Genomic DNA, 19,127 nt, shown 5'->3' on the forward strand with positions numbered 1-19,127 from the left:
AATCCTACGTCGCTGATTTCCTCTAGATTCGATGACAGGCATGTGATTGTGCGACCACGGTAATATATTAATGTTTCGGTGAGTCTTTTCTTCGATATGAGCGTCACGACTTCGCTGACAGTGTCTTTAGTTTCCTTCAGATGTGTGCGTGTGAGTAAGACGACCTCAAGTGCAAGACGCTCGACGCTCTGATTACCGGCATCATCGTCGTCAACCGAGCCTCCCCTGGGAGAGCGTCGACCTTGTCGTGGTCCAGGGGCTTTAGTACCCCGGAGTCCGATCCTCTGGGGGAAACTAACCGACGCTCGCAAGGTACGTTTCCTGCTTGATAATTTGTCGCTGATGTTCTCTAGATACTCTTACAGGCGTGTGATTGTATGACCACGGTAATATATTAATGTTCGGTGAGTCTTTTCTTCGATATGAGCGTCACGACTTCGCTGACAGTATCTTTAGTTTCCTACAGATGTGTGAGTGTGAGTAAGATGACCTCAAGTGCAAGACGCTCGACGCTCTGATTACCGGCATCATCGTCTTCAACCGAGCCTCCCCTGGGAGAGCGTCGACCTTGTCGTGGTCCAGGGGCTTTAGTACCCCGGAGTCCGATCCTCTGGGGGAAACTAACCGACGCACGCAAGGTACGTTTCCTGCTTGATAATTTGTCGCTGATGTTTTCTAGATTCTCTTACAGGCGTGTGATTGTACGACCACGGTAACATATTAATGTTCGGTGAGTCTTCTTCTTCGATGTGAGCATCACGACTTCGCTGACAGTCTCTTCAGTTTCCTAGATGTGTGAGTGTGTGTGAGTGTGTGTAAGTAAGGTGACCTCAAGTGCAAGACGCTCGACGCTCTGATCACCACCATCATCGTCGTCAACCAAGCGACCCCTGGGAGAGCGTCGACCTTGCCGTGGTCCAGGGGCTCTAGTACCTCAGAGTTCGATCCTCTGAGCGAAGCCAACTGACGCTTACTAACAGGTGAGTGGATTCGTGCTTCAATCCTCATATTTCTTTTGACTCGTTCTGTTCAGTTTTATTTCAGCTACGAAGCTCAAGACGATCGACGCCCTGACCGTCAACACTCGGGCACGACGACGAGTCCGGTCGACGACTCCATTCAAGCACGACGTCAACAACCGGCGGCGGTCTCTGGGGTATTTTGGGCTGGGATTCTGGGGCATCTTGGGCTGGGTCTGGCTGCTCTCTTCGTCTGCTGGGTCTCGCGGGCTTGGTCTCTAGGTTGCTGGGCTTGGGCTGGTCTTTCTAGGGCTAGGCGACATCGAAATCGACCTCACGACCGAGCTCAAGTACGACATCAACATCGCTCACGACCGAGCTCAAGTACGACATCGACATCGACCTCACGAGCGAGATCAAGCACGACTTCGACACCGAGCTCCAACGAGCTTCAAGACCGGTCCCCTGGGAGAGCGTAGACCTTGCCGTGGTCCAGGGGCTTTAGTACCCCAGAGTCCGATCCTCTGGGGGAAACTAACAGACGCTCGCAAGGTACGTTTCCTACTTGAAATCATGTCGCTGATTTCCTCTAGATTCTCCTACAGGGCATCTACGTTCTCACTCTTTCGCTTTAGCTCTCATCTTTTCACTCTCGCTTTCCTCTTTACGCTCTCGCTCTCGCTCTCCTCTTTACGCTCTCGCTCTCGCTCTCCTCGTTACGCTCTCGCTCTTCTCTCTCTCGCTCTCCTCTTTACTCTTCCTTGGGCCATCTCTATATTCATCTCTCTATGCTTGTCTCAAGTCTTCAGCTTGAGCCCCTCCCCTGGGAGAGCGTCGACCTTGCCGTGGTCCAGGGGCTTTAGTACCCCAGAGTCCGATCCTCTGGGGGAAACTAACAGACGCTCTCAAGGTACGTTTCCTACTTCATACTATATTGCTGATTTCCTCTCGATTCACTCACAGGCGTGTGACTGCACGGCCGATGTCCGACACGAAACTAACAGACGCTACGTGAAACGTATCTAAATATGTGAGTCTGTTATTCTTTGACGCGAACATCATGACTGCGCTGACATTCTCTTTTTTGTAACAGATGTGTGTGTATGTGAGAGTAAGCAGACGTCAAGTTCAAGATGCTCGACGCTCTGATCTTCGGCATCATCGTCTTCAACCGAGCCTTCCCTGGGAGAGCGTCGACCTTGTCGTGGTCCAGGGGCTTTAGTACCCCAGAGTCCGATCCTCTGGGGGCAACTAACAGACGCTCGCAGGATAGAGACTACTGACCTGTGAGTTTCTGTTCTCCTCAACGCGTATACACTGCCCTGACCAGTTCTTACAGCTTTCACAGATGTGGATATCCTAAGGTTCTTCAGTTACTGGTCGGCGCTCTCGTGACTTGTGGCGACACTTCTGCTTCAGACGACCTCTTCCTTCGCCGTTACTCTCTCCGCCCGCCCGCCCGCCCACCCACCCACCCATCATCGTCCTTCGTCCTTGCTCTCAAGCTTAGGCGACATCCGTTTCTCTCCCTACTCTCTCGCTTTTCTCTTTTCTCTCTGCTTCGTATAATATCTCCTCTACGGCGACACCCTTGGGCCGTCTCCGATATCTCCATCCCTCTATGCTTATTTCGAGTCTTAAGCTTGGGCCTCTCCCCTGGTATGGCCTCGACCTTGTTGTGGTCCGGGGGCTCTAGTACCTCGGAGTCCAGCCCTCCGAGCGAAGCCAACAGACGTCTGCTAACAGGTGAGTGGTTGTGTTCTTCGACGCGTATATATTCTCACGGATCTTATACAGCTTCCTTTCAGATGTGTGAGCGTGAGTCTGATAAACTCAAGATGATCGACGCTCTGGTCGCAACAGTCGAGCACGACGACGAGTCCAGTCGACTACTCCAATCAAGCGCGACATCAACACCCGACGGCGGTCCCTGGGGTGACATTGGCTGGGTCTCTGGGTCTGCTGGCTCTCGTGTGCTTGGCTTCCAGGTTGCTGGGGCTGGGGCTGGCCTTGCTGGAGCTAGGCGACATCAACGACGACACCAACACTCTGATCCCAACAGTTGAGCACGACGACGACTCCGGCCGACGACTCCAATCAAGCACGACATCAACACCCGACGGCGGTGGGGTGTCTTGTGCTGGGTCTCTGGGTCTGCTGGCTCTCTTGGTCTCTTGGTCTGCCGGCTCTGGTGGGCTTGGCTTCTAGGTCGCTGGGACTGGGGCTGGTATTGCTGGAGCTAGGCGACCTCGACGACGACGACACCGACATCCAACACAATATCGACACCGGGCTTCAAAAGCTTCAAAACCGGTCCCCTGGTATGGCGTTGACCTTGTCGTGGTCCAGGGGCTCTAGTACCTCAGAGTCCGATCCTCTGGGGGAAGCCAACAAACGCCTACTAAATGGTGAGTGGATCTTGCGTTTCGTTTCATGTGTCTTTTCTGATGCGTCTCGTTTAGTTGCTTTTACAGGCGTGTGAGTGTGGGTAAGACGACCTCAAGGACAAGACGCTCGACGCTCTGATCACCGGTATCACGAGTCGTCATCAACCAAGCGACCCCTGGGAGAGCGTCGACCTTGCCGTGGTCCAGGGGCTCTAGTACCTCAGGGTCCGATCCTCTGAGCGAAGCCAACAGACGCTCACTTACAGGTGGCTGAATTCCCTTGTGCTTCTTGTTTGTGATATTACCGGAGATTCGTGGATGTATCCGAAGGAGGAGTGTGCGCGCATGTATCGTTCGTGATATAAATCCGAATTCTGCACAAGATTTTGCTTCTTGTCATCGTGCGCGGGTCCTGAGTTCAGCTTTCAAGCTCAATACGAGGTCGATATGGACAACGAAGAGCTCCGGACTCGGGTCCTACTACCTCTGCCTCGAAAAGTGTCAAGGCTGCATTACGCCCAAATCAACCCACGTCCGCCAGCGAGTCCGCATAAGTAAAAACAAAAAAGTAATGAATAAACAATCGACCAGCATGCCATGACCTACGAAGGAGGGTATAATGTAAAGACGCAAAGTCAATCCGGAATCCGCACATAGGGCAGAAAAATTCAATGTTAAATGTCCGTCTTGGCCTCCCCTCTCCCTCTTCGCCTTACCATCTTCTCCATATCTCCCTCCATCTCACACGCCCATCCTCCATCGTGCCATCATCCTTCTAGCCACAAAACCCCCTCACTCTCTCTTAAAATCCGCCCGATACCCGCCCCACAGACTCAAGAACCTCCCCAAACCCGGATGCACCTCCACCAAAAACTCATCATACGGGAATCTCTCGCCGTCGACCGACAGGTTTCCCTCCGCCACCGAATGCGGGACCGCATTCGTGGGCTTGGGACCTAGACTCGGGGTCGGGCGTTTGTGAGACCTGGCGATGGAGTGGGAGCGCTTTGGGGTTGTCGATGTCGGTTTGGGATGATCCACGCCGTTTGAAGGCTCTGCTGCTGCTGGGGCCGAAGTCGAGGGAGAGGAGGACGAGGTAGGAGGGTGGGGTGTGATCCGATACGCGGCCGCTTTGTAGTAATGGCACTGTTTGCGAGGTAGGTGCGTGAGTATGGTTAGTACAAGACGGAGGAACAGAGATACGAGGAACGAAGGTGACGAGGTGAGATGAAGTGAGGTCAAAGACTCACATTTGGCTGCCAGTAACATTTCCCCGCGTCCGCGCCGTCCATCCACCTGAGCATTTCTCCCCTCGATCCCTATATCGCATTCGCCGTTAGCGAAATACGAACACTCGGAACAACATTTTCGTACGCGTAGGAGGAATACTCACTGGCTCTTGGATGACGACATCGATCGCCCCATCGTTCGGTAGCGAAATCGGGAATTGCATGAAATCCCTATCGTCCACGCACACCACGCCCAGAAAGAAAGTGTGAGTCAGCATATCGGGCATAGGTAGCTCTCCTCGAAGCAAGTGATAGTTTTCAGCCATAACCCTCAATCGCTCAGTCCGCACAGCCTGGGATCAAGCTCGACGTGACCGAGCGCGTCAAAGGAGGCGAACGCCAACCCGAAGAAAAACAGCAGACGTTCGAAAGGCTCTAACTCACCGGCTGACATAAGGTCCCTTACCCGCATACACATAACATATCCCCTTCTCAAACTTCATCCACCCGTCCCCCTCCGCATTCTCGAAATTATACTTCATCGGCGGCAAACTCGAACTCCTACCTTCCGCTCCTTCTCCCTGTCCTACTGCCACTCCTGGTCCTGCGCCCGTGCCTTCTGGCGGGTGCCCGTTAGAAATAATGGGGTTAGTGCTCTCGTCTTGATGATGTGACGAGGACCCGGGCGCTGACACGGGTGACGCAGTGGATGGATCAGCGGGTGCTGTTGTTGAAGTGGCGGAACGAAACGCCTCGAACATTGTTTCTTTGTCGCATTCGATGGTCTTGATGGATATTGAGACGGGGCATTTCTTCTGTGTTAGTACTGTTCGCGACGTGACGCCACACGAGGAACGCCACACGCCACATCATGAAACCCACCGAGCCAAAATTCAGAAAGAAAAAAAGGGTCAGCGAAGAGAGCGGTAAAGATGGAAGTCAAAGCGAGCGGGAGATGCTTACCTCCCCTCAAATACCCATAAACGAACCTCGTCGCGCCCAAGAACCTCAAATGTTCCGTCCCAAGGTCCAAGTCTGCCATCAGGCCTACACATTGAGACATGAAAGACAGACTCCGTTTGTTGTCTTTCCGTGTGAGGATGGAGAAGAGGTCTACGGGCATGGGACGACCTGCATGTGGAAAAGTGAGCAAAGCTAAGAGGTGAGTGGCCAGTATTATTATTATTTATTAGGAAGTGCAAACCTTTGATCGCTGTGAGCGTGGCCACGGCAACGTCGAGGCCTTCCTACACAAAATAATACGTGGTGTCAGTCTCGTCTAATTCCACTGTCCAATGCAGCCCTTTACACCTCAACAAGTCAACTCTCCCAAATCCGCACACAACCCAACTAACATACTAAACCCCCAAAAAGCTCACCTCCACGCCATTCAAATTAAGACTCAATCCATTCCCACTCCCTGCCGGTATAGGTACGATGGGTAAACTCTCTAATGCTCTCATCGGGTCCTCCTTATGCGTCGCGAACCCATTGAAGACTTCGTGCGCCATGCCATCGCCGGAGACGACGAGAACGGCATCGTATGTGTTTAGTGGGATTTCTTGGGCGAGGGAGAGGGCGTGGGCGGAATGGGTGGTATCTGCGGATGCGCGGAGAGAGAAGTAAGGTGAGATTATGTGATGTTGTGTTATGAACGTGAGAGGACGGTGAAAGATGAGATGTTGGAAATGAGGGACGAACATGTTACGTCGAGAGTGCATTTAGCGGCGAGGAGGACGGGTTCAATTCTCTTGCGGAAGAGGGAGCGTGCTTTTCCCTATGAGTAGAAGAGGGTTAGTAAACCGTGTTCAAGTTGTGGATAGTCATATTATCCAGGACACAACAAGTACAAGGACAAGGGAGACGTACATACCGGACCAGCATGCGGATTGACGAACACCCTCAACCTCCTCCTCTGCTCGATGCCTACCACATACGCCCACACGTTATTTCAAGCACGACCGCATGCGTTCCATCCGAAAGAGACTGACCCGCATAAGCAGCATCCATCAGAGCCTGCGTCCACCGCTTCCCCTGCTCGAGATCCTGTTCGGTCAGAGAACCTTCTATCTTCAGCAGTCTGGATATCTTCGTCCTCTTCTCTTTCGCCAGAACATGCACGGTGACCTGAGACGATGCTGGGGAACATTCTGCCCATAATACGCGCTGTACGGGAACGCTCAGTTTTAGACATTGACCTGCTTTAGAGCGCAGCTGAATGTGAGTATACAAGGTTAATTCATGGTTAAATAGCAGGAGGACCGACTGTTGTTCTTCACAGAGAAAATACCATCTACGAGTGCGAGCGTCGCCTGTTTTTTATTCGACGTAATTTGAAGGGTCTGTGTCGTGTTCGTCATGGTTAAGGAGCACAGCGACGTGCCCCAGGCCGTCGCGCCTGCTTATTGCACGCGAAGCCCATCGTCGTCCGGTGCCGTAACTGCGAGCCCCTAACCCTAGACGCTCAATCAATTTATTACCGCCCAGCTGCAAAAGTAACTCGGACCGGACTCCATCCCACTCGAACATCTTTCTCTTCCTCCATGCACTGTCTCTGCCGTCCTTCGGACTTGTCTTCGTCCCCGCTGCGAACGTCGAGGGCCCTGATTGGTTTTCTTTCCCCTCGTCTTGTTTCCGAATCGTCATATGTTCTCATATGTCCACGGAAGAACGGTCCGACTCCGCTCCCCCCTACGAATTGGAAGTTATAAGTGGCCCAATTCGAGTCGATCGAGGGAACGATCTTTCACCCTTCGAAATACAACCCACAATACCTCCCTCATCACATCTATAGACAGCTGCAAATATGGCCCCCAAAGTGCTCATCTGTGGTATGTTCAGTACCCAAATTTCTCATGAAAACGACCTGATTTACGATTATTCTAAAGGTGATCTCGCATGGGCGCACGAGGAGGCAAAGCAGATGTTCGACGGTATCGCAGAGATTGTCGTACGTCTACCTATACTGATAGTTATTGATTCATACTCATGGTCCTCGTTACCTAGCTCATGGACTCTCAAAATCGTTCAGATTTCTTGACTGGTCTCAAGCCTGGCGGAAAGTATGAAGGCATCGTCGCCGTTTACAGACATAACACCTCGGCCGACAGGATAGGTATCTTTGACAAAGAGATTATCGCTGCGTTATCCACCTCCGTCAAATGGATCGGTACGCCATCTTGTTCTCACTTCCTTCTTAGAATCTCGTCATCTGTGCAGCTCACATACCGCTTACCCCTATCCAGCCCACAACGGAGCCGGATACGACCAGATCGATGTCGCAGCCTGCAAGGAAAAGGGTCAGTGTTGCCATCGACACTCACATCGGTCCACTCAACCATCCGTATTGACCTTCTTTTGATATATCTCCCAGGCATCATCGTCTCCAACACTCCCGGGGCCGTCGACGACGCCACCGCCACCACAGCCCTCTACCTCACCATCTCCTCCCTCCGCAACTTCTCCCTCGCCGAACGTTCCCTCCGTTCCCTCACTTGGAAATCGCCCCTCGTCGCCGGCCTCGCACACGACCTCACCTCCCGCACCTGTGCCATCCTCGGTCTCGGCGGCATAGGCCTCCGCTACGCAGAACTCGTCCACGCCTTCCCCATGCGCGTGATCTACCACAATCGGAACCCGGTCCCTGGTGCACCGAGTTGGTGCGAGTATTATGGCAAGGAGAGACTGGATGAGTTTTTGAAGGAGGCGGATGTGTTGAGTGTGCATGTGCCGTTGAGGAAGGAGACGGAGGGGTTGGTGGGGGAGGAGATGATTAGGAAGTTGAAGAAGGGGGCGGTCATTGTCAACACGGCGAGGGGGAAGGTTATTGATGAAGAGGCTTTGATTAGAGCGTTGGAGGATGGACATGTGCGTTTGTTTCTTCCTCTTTCATCGCGTCCTCTCCCTCGGTGGTTACTGATCTCTGTGTGCTGCTGCAACAGCTCGGCGCCGTAGGCCTAGACGTCTACCCAGATGAACCGAACGTGAACCCGAAACTGCTCGAATTCAAGAACGCGACGCTGTTGCCGCACATGGGGACAGAGACGCAGGATTCGCAGAAGAAGATGGAGATCAGAGCGTTGGCGAACGCGAGAGATTATCTCGCGAAGGGCAAGGGCGGCGATGTGGTGCCGGAGTTGGCGGATTTGGTGAAGGCTTAGAGACTCCTTGGACGTTACATGTGTACCGTGCGTGCAGAGAGGTAGAATATATGGGTACGCTGTCTTCTAGCTTTCCCTCTCAGCTAAAGAGTACGTGGCGGACGGTGTTGGTTTGTTGCTGACGCTTGTTCTTTCTATGCAGACAACTGTAGAACCTCCAATGTAGAACGCAGATATACCTGACTGTGTATGTGTAACAGCCTGAGCACACCTACGAAACCCTTTAAATTGTCTCGCATGGCTAGAATTGCCGGAACGTCTGAAAGCCCCTATCGCACTCGGACCACCCGGCCCGGTCCGTCTTCGCCGCCATGGATTGACCGCGATGTTATACTTTCTTGCAGAAAAATTGTGCTAACCGTTATACGACAGAATTCAGAGGTATATATTCCCCTCTTAACTGGTTGCATCGCTCTTGGGCGTTGTATTTGCCGATAGGGTCGATAAATTGACTTTTTGTTTGCAGGTCGACGCATACAATACAACCAAGGTGTACTGCCGCATGACGTATGTATATATCTCCGACCATCCTTTAGCCTTCTATCTCGATATCGCGGCGGACTGCTGGTCCCTGGAGAACTCGACCTCGAAGTCAGTCTCGTGCAGGATCGACGAAGGAGTGATATGCACTGATATCTTCGCCTGACCTGCGCGCCGTCGTACTCCTCGACCTGCAACTTCTTGTCTGCGCTCGTGACCATCCCTTGGGCCATGACCGACTTCTTCCCCTTCCTCAAGACCTACATGTAAAACTCGGCCAGTCAGAGGTTACGGGGACGGATAGTCCCCGGACCGCGCGAAAGGTACTATCTGAATCGTGAAGCATGCTTCGACCACACGACACGCTTTGCTTCCCTTATTTCCGTACCTAACACTCCCCGGTCAACAATCAAGCAATTCATCCGACAATCCGTTATCGACTGTTCGTCTGTGATACACCGACGTGGCAAGCTATGTATGTGGCTATAATCTCGCTCGTATCACTTGTATCGACCGTGAACAGAGTCCGTCGCTCCTCTATCGTCGGTCTGTTTTCATTTCGCCTTCGTCATTCAATGCTCGTCCAGATTTCTATCTATATTCCCGACGGATGACCAGGCATTCAGGGAGCTTCAGGTCCCGTACTCATATATAAGAGTAGCCTTCCATGTGTCGCGCGTCCTCCTTCCGAGCAACTGACCAGGCCCCTTTCCCCCTATCCCAGTTTATAGTTGGACTTCTCATCTCGGACGAACAGTGACCGGCATCCTCACAACCATGCTCTCCCCTCCCCATCTTCTCTCCTCCTCAGTCGCGACAGCACTCTCCATCCTCTCTGGCATTCTTGCTCCTCAACACGTCACAGCAGCGACCGTCTCTTCCGAAGTCGCACAGACCTTTCTGGGGATAGGAGGTTCGGGCGCATGGTGGCCTACCGATCTGTATCTCTACCCGGATGAGGTGAAGAAGAACTTGAGTGCGTTGTTGTTTAGTGAGGATGGGATGGGGATTTCTAGTTATAGATATAATGTTGGGGGCGGAGGTACGGTTCTTTCCCTTCATCTTCTCTTATACACTCGATTCTTTCCGAGTGAAAAATGCGGAGCGAGAGAAGATCTCCTAATACCCAGCTACTGACGCGAATGCATGATGGAAACTTATATCCAGGTGTCAACGTAACGGAAAATCCGACCCGCGCCATCGAGACCTTCTACGTCTCTCCCGGCGTGTACAACTGGAGCGCGGACGCGAGCGGGGTGTATTTCATGCTGGAGGCGGCGGCGTATGGTGTTCCGTCGATCACTGCGTTTGTGAACAGCGCGCCGGCGCCGTTGACGTCGGGGGGCGCGAGCTGTAATGGGAGTTTTGTTAATGGTGAGTCTGTCTGAATGCGCCATATATTGTTTTTGCGATTTCGTCCTATCTGCATTCGCATCGTTGTATATCCTCCTGCGACTTTGATCCTCCACCCTTCGCCTATCTGGTACGTTGTGCGAACTGACTGACGAAAATATTGGGCCAAATCAGGTACTGGTCTGGAATATGGGACGTTCGTCGCGGACGTGATCTCCCATTGGAGAGCCGAAGGCGTGAACATCACGAGGGTATCGCCCATGAACGAGCCCGATAACAATTTTGGTCCCTCGCCTTGTTCTCAGGAGGGTATGGAGGTCGATCCGAACCAGGTCAGTTGGTGGCCCCAACCCGTTTTCCGCTTTCTGTCCGAGAGGGAAAATGGGCAATGTTGACCATATTGCATCACAGAGGGCGGAAGTCGTGGAGGGATTATACGAAGCCCTAACGAATAATAACTTGACCGATGTGGTGGGTATCATCGTAGATGAATCTTCTTCGCTCAGTAGGGCGACGAGCGAATATTCTACTTGGCTTCCTCAAGTCCAAGACAAGGTGCGTCCTCATGCCGATCTCCCACTGTTTGAATTAGATCGTTTATGAAGTCTCTAACCCACAATGCTATTTCTGTTTCTTGTAGGTCTCGGCACTCTGCCATCACACTTAGTACGCATATCCTTCTGCAAATGATAAAGGTGGCCATTAAGCTGATAAGGAAGCATAGTGATTTCCCGACGGATGCATCCTATCTGTCGTATATCGATGATGTGCACACGAATTATCCTGGTGTCGACACTTGGATGTCGGTACGTCGTCACGATTCCCTCACTACCGGACGAAATCATTGACACTCGGCATTCTCATGAATTACACAGGAAGTCTGCTGCTCATTGGGAGAGGCGAATGGGACTGGGCGTGGATGGTCGGGAGGCTATGACCCTACGTGAGTGGTGTGGTGCACCAAACGATGAGTTGGCCTGGACCATCTAATGGACTCCATTGACACGGCTTGGACAGGATCACAAATGCTTTGATGTTCTCCGGCATGGTTCTCCAGAGCTTCGTTCTGGCTGGTGAGCCTCACTACGACGTCAGTCCACAGATCATTATCCTTTCTGCGTGTACACGCCGACCTTGACGATGTAGTTCTGGACCTTGGTGTCGAACGGTATTGGTTGCACGCCTGGCGACAACTCTACCTGTGACCCCACCGTACCTAATGCTGAGGGATGGACCGTAAGTGATGATCTTCTGGACACCCCGTCTCTCATTGACTGTTCCGATGGCTGACGAGAAGATGTGGTGCGTTTAGGACGGAGTCATCTACTACGATGCAAATTACGCCACGAATGGGAACTACGAACTCTGTAAGGTCTCTCAACAAAGTTTATCTTCGTTCACTTCACCGACATTTGTGTTCGCGCCTAACAGACTTGACGAAACACTTCTGGACCTACAAGCACTTCGGCAACTTCGTGAAGCGTAAGTCTCACCTTCCCGCCCTTGACATCGCATACCTCAGACCTTCTGACCGCTGTCTCTCTACAGCCGGCAGCCAGCGCAATATCGTCACCGGAGACGACGCCTCGAACACCACTCTGGTAGTCTCTACCTCAGATTCTTACCATGTCCTCGCCATGAATCCAGCCACGGATCCTGTCAACGCTACGCTCACCTTCCCCGACGTCGTCTGCGCAACAACGGCCGTGCGCACGTCCGCTGATGAGGACTTTGCGACTGTGGATCCAGCGACGGAGGCTACGAATGGGACTTGGGTGCTAGCGTTGGCTGCGACGAGTTTGACGACGTTCACGTTCGAGAGGGGTGCTTGCTAGCCTGAAGAAATTGGGGGACGTGAATGTGGTGAAATTTTTGCAATAGTATCTGGAGATTGGAATGACGAGTGAACAGCCCTTCTGGCTTCACGCAAATACTGCGAAGTCCCGCGCAAACTGGAGAGGCAACTTCAGCGCGCTAAGCCCGCTATGGACGCTTGTGCATTTGTGTATTAACATCTGTGATTTGCTGTCTCGTGTAATTTGGTGTGGCCCACTACTTGCACACTACTTATACCAAGTAGTCGCCAACGGCCAATCTGCCAATCGGTGGAGACATGATTTTCCGCCGGCTTGTACCCATCTTATCTGCATCGATCCTGTTCGACGTTCTCGATCTCTTCAGGCGCCCGACGTAGAGTTATACCGAAATACACACAGCTATCGGCCTATAAATGACAGTCTCGTCGTCGGTGAAAAGCTTTTCTAAGCTTGCTGAAGGACTTGGGCCAGTACTGTGTCGAAGAGATCCCTTTGGTCGTCCTATCTAAAAAACCCAAAAAAGCTTCAAACGACGCCGCCACATCTCTAGCGCCACATAATGACAGTCAGCGAAACCGACAAGATTCTCATCGTCGGCGCAGGTTGCTTCGGGATCTCTACCGCCTACCATCTCCTCAAACGTGGCTTTACGGATGTGACAATTCTTGACCGCTCTGAGGTCCATCCTGCACCTGACGCTGCGAGTACCGATTTAAATAAGAGTGCGCTCGTCTTTTTACCTCCTTCGGTTCTGAACAATTCTAACATCTGCGTCACGTATGACCTATTGATGCAGTCGTCCGGACCTCATACTCGGATAACTTCTATACACGCTTCGCCCAGGATGCTGTTCGTCTATGGAATGGGGCGATACGTACCACGAGTGAGTGAAAAATCTGCATGATCCGACTCAGACTCTCCTCGACGAATCATCATTGACCTCAGTGTCCCCACCATTTCAACATCGATTTTTTCTCTCAAGATCCGGTGTTCTCGTGCTCGGCTCTAAAGAAGCACCATACGGCGCGAAATCATACGAGAACGACATCGCAGCGGGTGTCCGTGTCACGAAACTAGACACGGGCGCGACGATCTCTTCGGTATTACCTCCTAACATCAAATCTGGTTCGCTCGATAATCTCGCGGGGTACCTCAACCATGATGGTGGTTGGGCTTATGCTTCTCAGGGCATCTCGCTCATGACCGAGAGGGTGAAAGAGATGGGTGGAAAGCTGCTCACGGGAAAGGCTGCGCATAAGCTTTTACGAAGAGAAGAGGACGGACGGACCTTGGGGGTAGAGTGCAAGGATGGGACGAGATTCGAGGCTGCTTTGACAGTTTTGGCTACTGGTTCTTGGACGGCGTCAACTTTCGCAGAGTTCGACCTCGGTCACTGTTTGGCCACGGGGTGAGTCTGTCATTTTTCGATGAAAAGGTCTACAAACGCTGACCTCGGACTGCTGACTCGATTCAGGCAAAGTATCACGACCGTTCAACTCACTTTAGAAGAAGCCGATCGTTACCGTTTATGCCCTGTGGTTGTGGACTTCACCTCAGGTTTCTACATTTTCCCTGTGCGTCCTTCATTGTCCATGTATCCTACTAGATGGCAGTGGTAATTTACCATGCACATGTAGCCCAACAAAGACGGCACCATCAAGCTCGGCATCCATGCGGCGGGTTACACCAGTTACGCATCCTCAGACACACAGAAAGCAATCTCAACACCCAGGACTATTTTATCGCACGGGGAGCAGGGCCTCCGCATACCACAGACGATGGTCAAAACCCTTCGCACAAAACTCCGTGAACTTTATCCTGAGTTAGCAGAGAAGCCCTTCGTACATACCAGACTTTGTTGGTGAGCATGTCGTCATCTTTACTCTTCCATTCCTGCTGACTCTTGTGTCCCTTTCATCCCGCCTGAATCTAGGTATACTGACACACCCGACGCTCATTGGATGATTGGAGCACACCCTTCGGATCCTGCTCTTGTTTTTGCAACCGCTGGAAGCGGTCATGCGTACAAGGTATGTCCTTTGGGTTAGAGCTCGCTCCCTCTCTCACACAACTTCCATGCCTTAGTTTCATACTCATCTTCTTGTCTTAGTTCCTTCCAAACATTGGAACACTTGTAGCCGATGCAATCCAGGGTACGCTTGACGAGGATCTGGCCAAGAAGTTCTCGCCGTTCCGCGAGCCCGATGGCTTTGACCTTTCGCGCGGCCCAGAGGGGGCCAAAGAGCTTAGAGACGAAGAGCTTTGCTTGCCAGAAGACCTCTTGCCATGATCGGATTGTCAGACGCCCAACTATGAAATCTGATGTGGCTGCAGAATTCTCAAATCATGTACGAGTGCGTATCCAATCTAACTGAGTTCAAATCTGTGGTATCTCTCGTGGGTCCTCATACATATACGGAAGACTGGTGCTCGCGGTTCTAGCAAGTAGTCTCGGATGAAGTCTCAAGTAAATACACGCACAACCGTCCGAACGGACTTCAGTGGTTATGTGGCGCCAGGACCGGAACGTTCCGTGAAGGATCGTACAGGATCGCACGCCGAGTCACACAGTGCTTTTGTCGCTTTTTATCGACTTGTCATCAACTATGGCGGCGCGCATATTGGTTTGCGGTATGAAGTTGGTCCATGCACGGACAAATCTTGCGAGCTAACTCTAATGCTCCAGGTGATATGGAATGGGCGGGGGAGAAGATGAAGGAAATGTTTGCTAATCTTGCAGAGACGATCGTACGTGTAGATACACCGTCATATATTTCGCTGATCGTAGAACTCGCGGCCAGATATTAGATTCCCTGACACGAGATGATTTTCTCACCCAAATGCGACCTGGTGGAAAGTACGACAGCATAACAGCCATCTATCATCAAAACTCATGCATGAAGAAAGTCGGGCCTTGGAATAGAGAGCTTATCGAGACTATGCCACCCACTGTAAAGTGGATCGCACACAAAGGCGCAGGATACGATATGATAGACGTCCAAGCATGCAAAGATAGAGGTATGCGATTCCACAGATACCTTGGCTGTCTAAGCTCCATGTAACCTCACACTTACTGATTCCTCCAGGAATTGGAGTGTCGAATACGCCCGGAACAGTGGACGACGCCACAGCCACGACCGCTCTGTTCCTCATGATCTCTGCGTTCCGCAATTTCTCAACGGCCGAACGCAACTTGCGCGCGGGCAACTGGAAGAATGGGCTCGCCTCAGCGGACGCCAACGGTCTGACGGGTCGAACTCTCGCTATCTTAGGTTTAGGTGGAATCGGGTATCGCATGGCGGAGCTTGTGCAGACGTTCCCCATGCGCATCATCTATCATTCTAGACATCCCGTGGCGAAGGCCCCATCGTCTTGGAAGTATTTCGGACCAGAGAGGATGGACGAATTCCTGGCAAATGCCGACGTCTTGAGCATTCATGTCCCACTGAATGATGAGACGAGAGGCATGGTTGGCGAGGAGATGATCCGAAAATTGAAGAGGGGTGCGATTATCGTCAATACCGCAAGAGGCAAGGTCATCGACGAGGAAGCGATGATAAGAGCTCTAGAAGACAGACATGTAAGAGGCTCCAACAGGCCTGATTGCTGCAATTTCTCACTTCAGACCGTGATTGACAGTTAGGTGCCGTTGGGTTGGACGTTTTTGCAACCGAACCAAGCGTGGACCAGCGACTTATCGCCTTGCCGAACGCTACTCTATTGCCTCATGTAGGCACATTAGCGCAGGATTGTATGCTGGAAATGGAGGTCCGAGCCCTGTTGAATATCCAGGATTATCTAGAGAAGGGGGTAGGCAGGGACATTGTGCCAGAGCTAGACGGTTTAGATTGATACTACCATCCTGCTATTCGTGTCAGTCTTTCTACGGGCTACGCAGGCAATATATTTCGTTCTACATACTCGTATCTTTTTTAGTCGTGACCCTGAGTGAGTTGTCAAGTCGGGCAGAGTCCAGCGGTGCTATGGGCCACACAATTTCGTCTGCAGTGGTGCCACTGTGGCGCTAGCCATGACACAAGGTGACACGACCACATGACTCGGTTGCCGATGAATCATTGTCTTCCACGCCGACGCGCCTTCGTCTTGATCCTGGCATCCTCCACGCGTTCATTGGCCTTTCTCTCATACTTCTTTGCAGTCTCAGAGTACTTTCTAAAGACAATACTTATGGTTGACACTAAAAGCGCAGAGGACCTCGTACCCGAGGCCTCCAGTTATCCATACGCGTGGTCTCCTGACTCCGCAGAGGAGCGTCCTTTAGATGGATTTCTCAATAAGGTTTGTGCATTCATCTGCTCATGAAGTGCACACGAGAGCCTGACCTTATGTGGTGTTTCCGCAAAGTTCAAACCATCCATGGTGCAGGACGACGGCACGAAACCGGTACGTGTTTCGTCTCATGTCAAGAGTGTATCATTCTGAATCGTCATCGTGTCCCTTCCAGTGGATCTGGGTGCAAGGCAAACATCCCATTCCTCAGCTCGATAAGAACGAAGAAGCTGCCATTCGAGAGGCCTTGGAATGCGGTATGTGTGTTTGAGACAGAGACCATCGAGGAGCTTTGTTGACGCCTTTCTCAGTGAATGACGCGACCAAAAAGATCGACAGCATAAAGGTAACTGGATATCAAATCATAAACTATGTTTGTCGTTGTAATTTTATTCATCTCGCGCATAGAACGACCCAGCTATACCGACCCGTGCCAGCAAGAAAAATCCGGATATCAAGAGTAAAAAGGAGTGCCGCGAATTAGTGAGAGCTCATGGTCTATAAAAGCATTCAGCCTGCGCTGAATCGTCTGTACAGGAACAAGCTGCTGCAGTCGAGAAGCTCAAGGAGATATCTTTGCGTCACGGATATGTGTCCGGAAAATGGTCTGTTCCGATAGTTCTCAGCATCTGCACGCCTTCGGCGCTGACCATGTTTCTGCTTTTGTTCACCATGGTCACAGGCTTATTTTTGCTCCACCGGACAAAGTAGATTTCATTTGGACGACTGTTGCAAGTGGGTGCTCATAGCTTCCATCATTACCTCTCAAAATCGCTGGTAGACTCAAATCACGTCAGCTTCACTCGTGTCAGGACCCCTGTCTTCGACGGCAGCGTTTCTAGCCAAAGTTTCAACTTGTCCTCCGAACAATGCCCCCAATTATCAACACGTCATGTGCGTCTACATGCCAAACGCATACGACAAAGAAGCTGCGACAGAGGTGTGTACTGAGCGAAACCGCCAACGCATGAGGAGGTATTGATCGTCTCCTACAGATGATGAGGGCCCTCATCGCCGAACACGGGTTGAACGTCATTGGTGTGAAATCCAATCTCTATACGGCGATCGGTGAAATCTTGTCTTCCTTTGACATGTTCGACGGTCTTTCTGTAATGCTGACTACGTATATGGCCCTTGCGCAGGTCTGGATAGCAAACATCCTAGTGGTATCCAGTCGACGGTAAGTAAACCAATCTTAGCCAACCGTGTTTACTCAAAGACTATGTTTTGACGGGTCTGCCTCAGATCTGGAAGCCTTCAGCTCTCATTCCGGATGCTGAGTCTAAAGTCAGTTCTCCTATGTGCACGACAAATTACCGGGCTGACTTACTTATTCGACCTCCCCAGGCCATGCGAGAAGCATTCTTCGATAAGAAGAGGGATCAATCTCCTGACACGAAAACCGAAAGAAGGCTCGACGACTTCTTCAAGGCTGAACCCGTGGACGCTGCCAACCCTCCGTCTGTCAAAACAGAGACTCACGATGACAAAGCACCACCAAAAGCCAAGGCTAAAGCTAAACCGATGTTGAAAAGGAAGGCCAAGGAGGAGGATATGTTTGTGTCCGACGAAGAGGATGACGCTCCTGCGAAGACACCGGCATCTAGCAAGAAGGCTGCAGTAAAGAAGGCCGAGTCCGACGATGATGAGACAACAGGGCCCATGGCGGAACCGAGCACGACCTCTAAGAGAAAACCATCATCGAAGGCAAAGGTCATCAAGGGTGAAGAAGAGGAAGAGGACGAAAAGCCGAAACCGACAAAGCCACTGTCTAAATCCAAACCTTCCTCGCGTGTAAAGAGATCGACTAAAGAAGAGGACATTGACGAAGAAGACGAGGTAATCAGACCCAAGAAACGAGGGAGGGCGAAGTAGATCTCCAGGGGCACTTGCCAAAGTAAGTCGTCGTGATGTTTCTTATTCCACTCATAGTCTGACGGAGCCCACAGCGGGCATGTTTCGCAGTCTGCACTCACAATCGTGGCGACTGCGTCAAAGTCTCCGTACAGGGTGGCTCTATCAGTGGCCACATTGCTCCGGCTTATCTCTCGCGCATGCTGCTTCTCTATGTCTTCGTCAGTTCCATGGCTTCCAAACCTTTGCTAAGTTCGAGGTAACGAAGGGGCCGTATTTCCCCATGAATATTTCTTCCTGTCTTGTATAAGTTGTACGTCCCCAATGATAAATATTTTAATAGCCATTGCTCTGGATATTCTAGAACTCTGTCAATGCGTTTCAGGCTACGGAACATGCAGTTAAGAATCACCTCATCTCCGAGTGCCTACCATCGTCCATAACTTGGAATGAGGTCCTATGTATCTTGGAAAGAAAAAGGAGGGCCAAGTATCCGTGGATGACTTTTCTCTCCGAAGACAGATGCTCTCGATCTTTGTGGGACACAGACCTCAAGAACATGCATCCTCTGTTATTGCCGCTCACCGTGCCTTCGCCC

At 51.6% G+C, this 19,127-nt stretch overlaps 7 protein-coding genes across 7 annotated transcripts; 6 read left to right on the plus strand and 1 right to left on the minus strand.

Annotated features, from left to right (window-relative positions):
- Positions 1–2,620: 2,620 nt before the first annotated feature.
- On the plus strand, positions 2,621–3,441 carry STEHIDRAFT_158724 (uncharacterized protein; the record flags this gene model as incomplete). Its single annotated transcript, XM_007306083.1, has 4 exons — positions 2,621–2,705; positions 2,757–2,947; positions 3,022–3,367; positions 3,422–3,441. 4 exons carry the CDS (start codon positions 2,621–2,623, stop codon positions 3,439–3,441), a joined length of 642 nt encoding a protein of 213 aa, XP_007306145.1.
- A 439-nt stretch (positions 3,442–3,880) lies between these two features.
- On the minus strand, positions 3,881–6,935 carry STEHIDRAFT_169861 (uncharacterized protein; the record flags this gene model as incomplete). Its single annotated transcript, XM_007306084.1, has 11 exons — positions 3,881–4,492; positions 4,597–4,665; positions 4,740–4,806; positions 5,020–5,401; positions 5,539–5,706; positions 5,780–5,822; positions 5,955–6,175; positions 6,277–6,352; positions 6,449–6,501; positions 6,567–6,776; positions 6,842–6,935. 11 exons carry the CDS (start codon positions 6,933–6,935, stop codon positions 4,139–4,141), a joined length of 1,737 nt encoding a protein of 578 aa, XP_007306146.1. The 3' UTR covers positions 3,881–4,138.
- A 382-nt stretch (positions 6,936–7,317) lies between these two features.
- STEHIDRAFT_122939 (uncharacterized protein) lies at positions 7,318–8,963 on the plus strand. Its single transcript, XM_007306085.1, has 7 exons — positions 7,318–7,406; positions 7,464–7,525; positions 7,582–7,744; positions 7,821–7,874; positions 7,949–8,442; positions 8,517–8,789; positions 8,878–8,963. Exons 1-6 carry the CDS (start codon positions 7,382–7,384, stop codon positions 8,733–8,735), a joined length of 1,017 nt encoding a protein of 338 aa, XP_007306147.1. The 5' UTR covers positions 7,318–7,381; the 3' UTR covers positions 8,736–8,789; positions 8,878–8,963.
- A 694-nt stretch (positions 8,964–9,657) lies between these two features.
- Positions 9,658–12,512, plus strand: STEHIDRAFT_99993 (glycoside hydrolase). The gene is made up of 13 exons (XM_007306086.1): positions 9,658–9,690; positions 9,940–10,257; positions 10,383–10,589; positions 10,743–10,900; positions 10,980–11,123; positions 11,209–11,234; positions 11,293–11,374; positions 11,444–11,511; positions 11,586–11,658; positions 11,715–11,804; positions 11,881–11,935; positions 12,000–12,050; positions 12,117–12,512. The coding sequence occupies exons 2-13, from the start codon at positions 9,993–9,995 to the stop codon at positions 12,401–12,403; spliced, it is 1,506 nt and encodes a 501-aa protein (XP_007306148.1). The 5' UTR covers positions 9,658–9,690; positions 9,940–9,992; the 3' UTR covers positions 12,404–12,512.
- Positions 12,513–12,944: 432 nt separating this feature from the next.
- On the plus strand, positions 12,945–14,675 carry STEHIDRAFT_60790 (FAD dependent oxidoreductase; the record flags this gene model as incomplete). Its single annotated transcript, XM_007305720.1, has 7 exons — positions 12,945–13,107; positions 13,182–13,272; positions 13,368–13,793; positions 13,860–13,959; positions 14,023–14,246; positions 14,319–14,415; positions 14,496–14,675. The coding sequence occupies 7 exons, from the start codon at positions 12,945–12,947 to the stop codon at positions 14,673–14,675; spliced, it is 1,281 nt and encodes a 426-aa protein (XP_007305782.1).
- Positions 14,676–14,984: 309 nt separating this feature from the next.
- On the plus strand, positions 14,985–16,302 carry STEHIDRAFT_99998 (uncharacterized protein). Its single transcript, XM_007306087.1, has 5 exons — positions 14,985–15,016; positions 15,072–15,133; positions 15,187–15,403; positions 15,472–15,965; positions 16,025–16,302. Exons 1-5 carry the CDS (start codon positions 14,992–14,994, stop codon positions 16,235–16,237), a joined length of 1,011 nt encoding a protein of 336 aa, XP_007306149.1. The 5' UTR covers positions 14,985–14,991; the 3' UTR covers positions 16,238–16,302.
- A 271-nt stretch (positions 16,303–16,573) lies between these two features.
- Positions 16,574–18,867, plus strand: STEHIDRAFT_99999 (uncharacterized protein; the record flags this gene model as incomplete). The annotated part of the gene is made up of 13 exons (XM_007306088.1): positions 16,574–16,684; positions 16,751–16,789; positions 16,851–16,932; positions 16,987–17,021; positions 17,084–17,158; positions 17,213–17,280; positions 17,358–17,410; positions 17,473–17,615; positions 17,671–17,743; positions 17,818–17,855; positions 17,921–17,962; positions 18,023–18,572; positions 18,625–18,867. 12 exons carry the CDS (start codon positions 16,574–16,576, stop codon positions 18,548–18,550), a joined length of 1,287 nt encoding a protein of 428 aa, XP_007306150.1. The 3' UTR covers positions 18,551–18,572; positions 18,625–18,867.
- Between the last annotated feature and the right edge of the window lie 260 nt (positions 18,868–19,127).

This window comes from Stereum hirsutum (genome assembly GCF_000264905.1).
Source record: "Stereum hirsutum FP-91666 SS1 unplaced genomic scaffold STEHIscaffold_10, whole genome shotgun sequence".
NCBI classification, from domain to species: domain Eukaryota; kingdom Fungi; phylum Basidiomycota; class Agaricomycetes; order Russulales; family Stereaceae; genus Stereum; species Stereum hirsutum.

What these genes read in the sequence shown, in the direction of transcription:
- STEHIDRAFT_122939 (XM_007306085.1), top strand. Translation starts at nt 7,382, where the DNA reads ATGGCCCCCAAAGTGCTCATCTGTG. An exon ending in CACCTCCGTCAAATGGATCG is followed by an intron (nt 7,745 to 7,820) that starts GTACGCCATCTT and finishes ACCCCTATCCAG; the next exon opens with CCCACAACGGAGCCGGATAC. An exon ending in GAGCGTTGGAGGATGGACAT is followed by an intron (nt 8,443 to 8,516) that starts GTGCGTTTGTTT and finishes CTGCTGCAACAG; the next exon opens with CTCGGCGCCGTAGGCCTAGA.
- STEHIDRAFT_99993 (XM_007306086.1), top strand. Translation starts at nt 9,993, where the DNA reads ATGCTCTCCCCTCCCCATCTTCTCTCCTCCTCAGTCGCGACAGCACTC. An exon ending in CTAATGCTGAGGGATGGACC is followed by an intron (nt 11,805 to 11,880) that starts GTAAGTGATGAT and finishes TGGTGCGTTTAG; the next exon opens with GACGGAGTCATCTACTACGA. An exon ending in CTTCGGCAACTTCGTGAAGC is followed by an intron (nt 12,051 to 12,116) that starts GTAAGTCTCACC and finishes GTCTCTCTACAG; the next exon opens with CCGGCAGCCAGCGCAATATC.
- STEHIDRAFT_99998 (XM_007306087.1), top strand. Translation starts at nt 14,992, where the DNA reads ATGGCGGCGCGCATATTGGTTTGCG. An exon ending in CCAAGCATGCAAAGATAGAG is followed by an intron (nt 15,404 to 15,471) that starts GTATGCGATTCC and finishes TGATTCCTCCAG; the next exon opens with GAATTGGAGTGTCGAATACG. An exon ending in GAGCTCTAGAAGACAGACAT is followed by an intron (nt 15,966 to 16,024) that starts GTAAGAGGCTCC and finishes CGTGATTGACAG; the next exon opens with TTAGGTGCCGTTGGGTTGGA.